Consider the following 9044-nt stretch of genomic DNA (forward strand, 5'->3'; position numbering starts at 1 on the left):
GGGGGGGCAGGGACAGGGCGAGGGGGAAGGGGTTGGAGCTGGAAGAGGGGAGATTGGGATGAGATCTGCGGAAGAAATGTTTCCCTGGGCGGGGGGTGAGGCAGTGGCCCAGGGTGCCCAGAGAAGCTGTGGATGCCCCATCCCTGGAGGGGTTCAAGGCCAGGCTGGATGAGGCTTTGGGCAACCTGGGCTAGTGGGAGGTGTCCCTGCCCATGGCAGGGGGTGGCACTGGATGGGCTTTAAGGTCCCTTCCCACCCAAACCCTTCTGTGACTCTGTGACACCGTGACACCCAAGCACTGATGCAGGATGGGAGCACAAACTGTCTCATCCTACTACAAATGAGAGGTTTAAATAGCAGTAGAGATCACTAGGTTTTAGCTTAAAATAAAAAGTTTAACTCACCTGCCCGACTTAGAATTTTCATGTTCACGAGTACAGCCCGTTCTGGCAAGATTTTAGGGACATTTCCTTTCTGGCTACTTACAAAACAATTCTTAGAGATATTATTGAGACTGATCTATTTCTACTTATATATTTCTGACACTTTTTTCTTTTTGGGCGGTGGGGTAAAGTTCCATTTAAACTAGACTGAATGCTCACTTCTCAGTCATTTAAAAGTGAATACCAGCTTTCCAACCCGTACCCCTCATCAGAGCAAAAGCTACACATGACAGATTTTCCCTTACTGACATCAAGAACAAAGTCATCATTCCATAGCTCTTATATTGTATATTTAATTGTCTTCAAAAGGATGCATTACAGTTTGGGGCGATGACACATTAATGTATTAGTAAACTACGCAAGGAGTTGTGCAAAATTAATTTCTGTCCTACAGCAAGAACGAACAAGATTATCTTATTGCATGAGAGATGCCAGAGGCTTTATCTTCCCCTCAGCACCGTCCCCATTAAGATGAATCAGCCACAAACGCACGTTCCAAAGAACGCAACTCGTATGAAATCTTATCGAGTTATCAAGTGACTTGCCTCCCTCCTGTCCTTTCCTCCTGTACAAGAAGACAGCCCAAGCCAAAGAACACAACTCGTATGAAATCTTCTTATCGAGTTATCAAGTGACTTGCCTCCCTCCTGTCCTTTCCTCCTGTACAAGAAGACAGCCCAAGGCAAATGCATCATAAACCTCGACACGACTAATTCCGCGCTCGGGAGACAAAGCTCCGAAAGGAGCCCTTTGAAGAAGCCCAGGAGAAGAGCCGAGGGTGTGCAGGATGGAGCGACGCTGCAGGGCGGCTCTCCAACATCCAGTACAGCTTTTTAAAAAGTTCCACATGTAGGACAAATAAGCCATAAATTTAAAACAGAGCAAGCGTTACTGGGGGAAGGTGTTCCCACTGCTGCTGGGTTTTGTTGCCAGAGGAGTACACACATTTCTTTACAGCCCTAAGCCCTGACTTTTGGAAGCGTGCTGCTCCCATGGCTTTATATCACTAAGTATTGAAATGGTCTTCTTTTTTTATTTTTTATTTCCTTTTTTTTTTTTTTTTTTTTTTTCCCCAGCTCCCTTTTCCAAAGAGTAGCTTAGTGACAGCAAACTCAAGCCTGGGGGCCAAAGGGAAAGAATCAGATTTACTCTTCTTCTCTAAAAACCCAATTTTTAAGTGTAGCTCAAGCTTAGCACTGGGTGGAAGCCCAGGACAAGACACTAAAGGTGCGCTGGGTGTTTCCAGAGAGAGAGAGAGCCTGGAATGATAGTTCTGGAGACTTACTGTCTGTAATTAACACAGAACAGGCTAATTAATCTCCATGCAGCTGCTCTGAGAGCAGGACTCATGTCCAGTTCGGTGCCACTGGTTGCAGGTATGCCACAGCAATTCAGTGCAGCGCTGTGCTGGTGTTCGGAGGCGTGTGCCAGACAGTGGAGCGGTGCTGCTGAGACCCAAGAATGCAGCAGGCAGGGAGCAAACTCCTCTGCTGGAGCTCTCCGGCAGCGCTGATCAGCCCGTTCCGTTTCTCAGAGCTCACCCATCAAGCTCTGCCATAAACCAAAGCCCATCTGGGAACATTAAACTCTCCCTGCACTTTAAAAAAGGCAAGGATGTCCTTTAAAAAGTGCCTCCGTGTCCTGGCCAAAGGCCAAGTGGGTTAACAACCTCTTTTCTTCCTCTTCTCCGAAATCCTGGTGCCTTTGACCCAATGCATGCTGTACATTTTTGTATAAAGTTATTCTTCTTTCTCCTGATGCTTTTCCCCTGCATCCCTGAGATGCTGAACTTCTGGGATGCCTTGTTTGAGCTGCCGCACGGATGAGCTGGAGGAAAGCTGCTCTGTGTTGACAGCAGGAAGGGATTTAGCCGCATGTAATCTGAGTGCAGGTGCCCAGAATGACAGGGCAGGGCAGTGCACAGCTGAGTCTCGAACGTGCTCATAAGCTGCAAAAATAAAACTGTATCAACACTTAATAAATAGACAACAGGCGGTAAGCAAGCACTAGGGAGGATTCATCACTTTGCCTTTGGTTTTTGTCAGGCACATTTATATAAAAAGAGGGAACAGGTTTGGGATCTATTAGTCGGGTTGGTTCTTCCATCCAGCCTTTGGGTTGCGGACAGCCTTTAGGCTTGACAACCAGGATGCCTCAGCGGACAGCGCAGGCTGGGAGATGATCTGTGAGCTTCCCGGTTTCCTCCCTTGACCCCTCCTTTTTGTCCAAGTCTTTGTCCAGATTCCTTGCTCTGCCGGGAATCGCTTTATTCCAGGGTCTGTCACGCTCTCTGCTTATATCCTGGGGCTTCTGTAGCTGGGAAGAACACACCAGGTACAGTGTCAGCTCTGTCCACCCAGTCTCCACACCCGAGTCAGAGATCTCATCCCTGTGCTCATCTCCAGCCTCTTGCTGGGACAAAGCCCATGCTTCCGCACGGTCACACCGCTGCTTTTTAACTCTTCCTTCACTTCATAGCAAGAACCCCTTGGTGTTCCCCGACAGACAGCAAACAGAACCCCACCAGGAGGAGTGATGCTCTTAAAAACGGGGGACAGAGCCTAGCTTTGGGCTGTGCCTTTGGGCTGATGGCTGCGACCAAGCCCTGTGGCCAAGCTGATGAGCAGAGTGGTTCAGCCCTTTGGGCTCCTCTCTCTTGGATCTCCAGCACCTCGGTGCCCTTCAGGACACGTTCCCTCGGCCACAGCCCCCCCAGGACCCCTCCCCGCGCCCCAGCTCACCTGGCTGCATGCGCACCAGGCGGCACAGCCCTTTGCCCGCCTGGTTCTTGTACACAGGCTTCACGCACACTTTGTTGGTGGTGCCGGCGGCCAGGTCCGTGAGGAGCACGCTGTGGATCTGCGGCGAGACGCTGAGGACAGAGGAAGGGCCGCTTTGCCGCCGGCATCTGACTCTGTAACCCAGGACTTTGCCGTCGGCTGAGTCCCAGGAGGCTTTCAGGGTGTTGGAGCCCATGTCTTCAAAGCGAAGGTGCCTCACTTTGGAGCCCTCTAAAGACAGAAGATTCATGTTACTGGGGGCCACTGGTATGGATGGTCCTTACCGCCCAGCTCCTCGTTCCTCCCAGGGGGGGATTCTGCTGGGAAGGGGGTGCCAGCCAGCCAGCTCTCTCTCTGCTGTAGGGATGCAATAGCCCATCACTCCACATCTCCACTCAGCCTAGTTTGTCCTTAACTTTGTCCACAAAGCACAAAGCACTTTTGCTGGCACTGGCCGTCCACCTCCCGCACCCTCAGCTGCTGTCCCTCGCTGAGCTCCTCGCTCCTGAGTCCCCATACGAGCTGGATTTTGGCTCCTGCAATATCTTTACAGGTACCTCTTCAGAGCAGAGGCTTCTGCTGGCGAAATCCCCACCCTCTGATGCTCAGTCACACCCAAGAACACACACGGAGGACATGGGAGGGACAGGCAGGTTTTTTTCTTCTTTAGGGAGATTCAGGGATCTCCGGGTTCTGCGTGTGGCAGCTTGGCAGAAAGACCCTGTACCAGCAGCCAGGTTGGGCACGCCTGACTTTCCTTCAGTCCTCTCCCTTCTATGTGCTGCTCAGCAAAAGCTGCATCTTTCCCCTTCCCTCGTCCCTCCCCAGGGCTGAGCTCTCCGGCTGCGCCTAGAGGCAGATGATCGGTGCAGAGGCACGGGCACACTTCGGATCCTCCTTTTTTTTCCCCACCATCAGTTTGCTCACTCACCTTCCTGAGTGCACGCCTTAGCCGACAGGGATTTCTCCATCCCCGATTTGTAGATCGCTGTCACCGTCACCAGGTAGGTTGTGTTGGGTGCCAGATTCTCCACCACGGTGCTGTTGCGTTTGCCATCCACCTCCAGCAGCTTCACCGCGTTCCCGGGCAGCGGTCCGTACAGGAGCTGGTAGCTGGCCACGCTGTCTGGGGTAGGAGCCCAGCTCACCTGGAAGCTGTGTGGCCCCGATTCCGAGATGAGAACCTGAGCTGGGCTTATTTCCTCTGAAAACGACGTAAAAAGAGGTGAATGAGTACGTAATGCAAGGAATTAGTATGTAATTCAAGGCAGAAGGATACTGTCAGAGGAGCAGAATTGACCTGCACCGTGTTTAGCTTCCAGGAGGTGGAAGCAAATCCAGCCAGCACGTGGATGTTGGGAGTCAAAAGCCAGCACAGCCCAGCTCAGCCCTAAGAAAACGGTTTATCTAGCTGTGCAGCACAGAGTGGGCAAAACTACCCAGCCAAAACTGTTCTTGCATGCCCAAAATTAACACTGGATGCAAAAGCTCATCTTGACTTTGTCACCCCTGCTCAGATTTTTGCTGTGCCGCTTTTATGCGGGATGCTATCCAGCATAAATCTGAGTTATTCTCCTGCCCCACATGACCAGTGTGCACAGAGGGGCTGGCTTCTGCTCCCCCTCCTTCCCTCTTACACCCGATCCACCCGCCGGGAGAAGCACCATGCCCCGCTCCCAGAGCATCGCTCTCCCCAGCTGCACCCGCAGCTCAGGCAGGAGCCGGGATCTCCGTAGCAGCCGCTCGACCTGTGAAGGTGTAAATTCCCCTTTGGCAGTGACCCACACGAGGCAGTGTCACTGTTGCCTGACTGTCACCCTGGGACAGTGTGTGCTTTGTCCCCAGCGGGCTCTCCACCCCAGCCCTGCTCAATACCTGCAAGCTGCAGCTCCTGCTGCCTCCTCCCAGGGCAGCGGGCTCCGCTTTCCTCCAGATTCATAGAATTTTAAATTTGGAAGAGCATCTTATGACCATCAGAGCTGATCCCCTGTTCTGGGCAAAGGAAAGAGCTGCCAGCCGAGTGCCGGCACAAAGATGTTCTGTCCTGACCAGCACCGTCAGCCTGCTCCCGTCGCACCGTGAGGCTGTGGGGCGCAGACCCGGGGCTGTCCTCTTTGCTTTCTATACGTGAGGCTCAGCACGGCGGAGATTTCCCCTTTGCTCACGACTGTGCGCGTTTTACCTGCCAGCGTGGTGACCCGTGTTGTCTGGGGAGCGAAGTAGTGGACGTTGGATTCGGGAATGAGGGCCACCTCGTAGGTGGTTTCTGGTGCGAGGCTGCTCAGCGTGAGGCTGGTGTGAGCCCCCGACACTTGCTGCGTCCTCTTCCTTCCCAGATCGTCGCTCGGGGCGTACTCCAGGGTGTAGTAGCCGGTTTCTTGGGAGAGGAGCTCGGGCCATGTCAGACGGAAGCTGGTGGAGGTGATATCTACTGCGTGGAGCCGGTTTGCTTGGATAACGTCTGGAAGAGAAACAGCAGCAAGAAATCAGTGCTGAGAATAATACACAGAATGTGGCACGTGTGAAATACAGGCTGTGTGTGAAGTACAGGCTGTTCTGGGTGGGAGACGGAGCCGACAGCAACCCTGGGTGACAGCTGAAGCCACCGAGGTGCAGCCGAGCCCTTCCGTAGCGATTCAGTGACCCAGACCCTCTTGGAAAGGTTCAGGAGCACAAAACAAAATCCTTGAAGCCAAGCATAAAGCTAAAAAAAATGCAAGACGTCACCTGAGGCAGCACTATTTGGGTTTTCACACCACTCCTGCCTCTGGGACCAGCCCCTTTGCAAAGGAAACGCAGGTGTCCCAGCCGCCACGGGGTGACATTTGGGCTGAAGCAATTGCTTCGGGGTGTCTGCACAGCAGGCTTCGGCTCAGGAATTCTCTGCACCTTGCCACCGTCTCCAGCCTCAAACCAGCTTATCACAAGCCTCCAAGTTGCTCCGTTCTCTCTGCCTGTGCTAAGCGCCAAGGGTGTTGTGACCTGCTGTGACAGGGACCAGGCACCGCGGGAGCCGTGCCCCTGCCCATCCAAGCCTGTCCTGCACCAACGGACCTGGAGCGGTCCAGCAAGGTCTGGATGTGTGGGAGATGCTGTGCCTGGCCGAACGGGCACCTGCCCACGCTCAGCACGATGTTCCCACGTACCCAAGGTGACAAGCAGCACTGGCACTGCCTGTGACAAAGCTGGGGACAGGTTCCAGGTTCATCCTGAGCTCCCTGGGGAAATCACCGACTACTGAAACCAAACGGCTAAATGTTGTCACGTGTGTGACCCAACCCAGAGCGCGCAGAATGCATCTCTCCCAGCTCTCGCCCGGAGCCGGTGGCTGGGAAGAAGGGACAGGAGCTGAGGACGGTCCAGCTTTGCTGCCTTCACCCCAGCTGGAGTCACAGAGCTCCACTGTTCTGGGACATTCACTGCTCAGAGCGGCTCTCGGGCCATCTCGCCTTTCTCTCCCCCTGCACAGAGGCTTCTCCTCAAGCCTCGTGCTACCTTTGAGTCCCAGACCCCAAACACAGACACGAACACCCCTTCGGACGCGCTGTGGTTCCCCAGCATCCTCTGCCCCTGCGCCCATCCTGGGCAGAATTCCGCTGCTCCCCAGTCTTCCCGAGGGCTGGAAACCACGGGACTTTGTTTCTAGCTCCAGGGAAGTGGCATACAAAGCCACAAAGATGCTCTTTTTGATTTTTTAAAGGATTTTTAAAAGCCTTAAAGGTGTGCATCAGTCCTGAAACCTTATCACAGCAGCCTCCAGCTCAAGCTGAAATATTTCAGAGTAGTTTAAGTGCCTCTCACCGGTTGCCCATTACCCAGAGGCACAAAACTCTGCCCAGACCTGCCAGGGAAGGGGGGTACCCTTGCGCTCTCAGACTTGTCCTTTAACTGGGAGGGGACCAGCTCTCCTCCTCCGAGCGGCTCCGAGTCCCTGGCAGCTTCCCCGTACCAAAGAAAGCCACCTCAGTTTTTCCTCTGAGCTGTTCCTTGGCTCTCCCAGGCAGGCAGGCAGGAACATTTCCCTGCTCCGTGCCCTGCCCGGCTCGCTGGAGGCACAGGGTGGGTGGCAGCACCATGGGGTCCGGGGCTCTGCACCCCTCTGCGAGCCCCCCACGGGGGGACCAGGGAACAGAGGAGGGGCCCCAGCGCTGAGATTCCTGCCAAAAGCTCCGGGCATGGAAATAAGTGAGTTTGGAGGCAGGGCCCAGGGACACTGCGAATAAATCGGGATTAAAGTGACGGGGTGCAATGCCCGGGGCACACGCTGCATGCGTCTACCAGCTCTGCCCCTTGTTGTTGGATTACTGATGCTTTGAGCATACAAAGAAGGCAATAAGCCCCAGAAAATAGATGCCTGTGGCATGCTTCTGTGTTCCCAGAGGGAAGCAGACAGTTAATCCCTTGCATTAGACCCAAGCAGTGCCAGGGACAGCTCGTGACACTCGCCTCCACCTCTTGGTGACCTGAAACACCGTTTTGCAGCCCTAAGTTTGCTGGCATCCCGTGAACGCCGGCAAGGTCAAGATGAGACTCACAGGAACGCTGCTGCTTTCACGATGTGTGTAAGGATCACAGAATCCCAGGAGGGTTTGGGTGGGAAGGGACCTTAAAGCCCACCCAGTGCCACCCCCTGCCATGGGCAGGGACACCTCCCACTAGCCCAGGTTGCCCAAAGCCTCATCCAGCCTGGCCTTGAACCCCTCCAGGGATGGGGCATCCACAGCTGCTCTGGGCACCCTGAGCTGTCCCACGGAGGGTTCTCAGCCCACCTGAGACAACAGCATCGCGTCAGCCAGGGACCATTGTGCTGGGGTGTCTGGAGCAGACGCGAAACACGTCACTCCTGGGCAGGAGGTGGAGGGAGGAGAGCAACTCTTGACAAAGCTCGTTTGTGCATCGACAAAAGGCTTTTAAAAAACAGTAACGAGAGATGAAGATAAGATAGCAACTCTAATAAAACCAGTCTGAGCCCATCCAGAGTTGGAAAGGGCTGATTTCTGCCTGCCAAGGGTCCTGCCTGTCCCTGCTCTCCCAGGGGCCAGGCGCAGGAAGGGTGGTGACATCCAGGCAGGGAAGAGCTGACATACGTGGCTTGATTAAGGCTAACTCAGGTGATGTTACCAACATCTGGCATTTTGCTTAAAGCACCAGCCCTTGCATTCATGTGGGAATCTCACCTTCCATTAAAATCCCAGACTAGTCACTTTTAGACCCGGTGGGTGCACAGAACATTGCCCCCAGGTGCCGCAGAGGATTTATTACCTGTGCAGATCTTACGACCTTCGAGAGAGCCTTATGCTGCAAGGATGTAGCATCCTCAGCCTGGGATGCTATTTTATACCACCTGCATTCAGGATTGGAGAACATAGTCCGTGTGTGTGCTTTGTGAAATGACGATGGTTGGAAATGGGAAGAAATTGCTCCGCACAGAGGGTTTGGTGGAAAGCGTTACTCGGACACTCCAGAGCCAGCTCCAACCAACTCTTTCCAATGGAGAGAGAACCTCCAGGAAATGAATGGAAAGTCTGCAGAGTCCTAGTAACTCGCTCAGCTTTCCAAACACACCCAGAGCATCTGGGAGGCTGAGGCAAAGCCCCGGCCGTGCACCGCAGGCGCTCCCACCGTGATGGCATTCGGGAGCCGCAGGAAGAACACTGAGCAGCGCAGCACGCAGGCTAGCACGAGATATTCCTCCTGGCTTCCAAATGCCTGTCTTCTGGATCAGATTATGGCTTTGGGATCCCTTTTCCTGGATGCTTTAAAGAACAGAACTGCTGAAAAATCAGATCTGCTGCCTGCTCCTGCTCCCCGCGCAGCGACC

General features: G+C 54.0%; 1 protein-coding gene across 1 annotated transcript in view; it reads right to left on the minus strand.

Annotated features, from left to right (window-relative positions):
* Window positions 1-2724: 2724 nt before the first annotated feature.
* VWA1 (von Willebrand factor A domain containing 1) overlaps window positions 2725-9044 on the minus strand; it is a 13228-nt gene continuing 6908 nt past the window's right edge. The window contains exons 3-6 of the mRNA XM_010074621.1: window positions 5406-5684; window positions 4155-4427; window positions 3185-3454; window positions 2725-2759 (exon numbers count right to left, since the gene is read on the minus strand). Of these exons, the coding sequence (XP_010072923.1) occupies window positions 2725-2759; window positions 3185-3454; window positions 4155-4427; window positions 5406-5684 (857 nt within the window). The remainder of the gene's footprint in view (window positions 2760-3184; window positions 3455-4154; window positions 4428-5405; window positions 5685-9044) is intronic.

This window comes from Pterocles gutturalis, unplaced genomic scaffold (assembly GCF_000699245.1).
Source record: "Pterocles gutturalis isolate BGI_N339 unplaced genomic scaffold, ASM69924v1 scaffold29592, whole genome shotgun sequence".
In the NCBI taxonomy this organism is placed as follows: Eukaryota; Metazoa; Chordata; class Aves; order Pterocliformes; family Pteroclidae; genus Pterocles; species Pterocles gutturalis.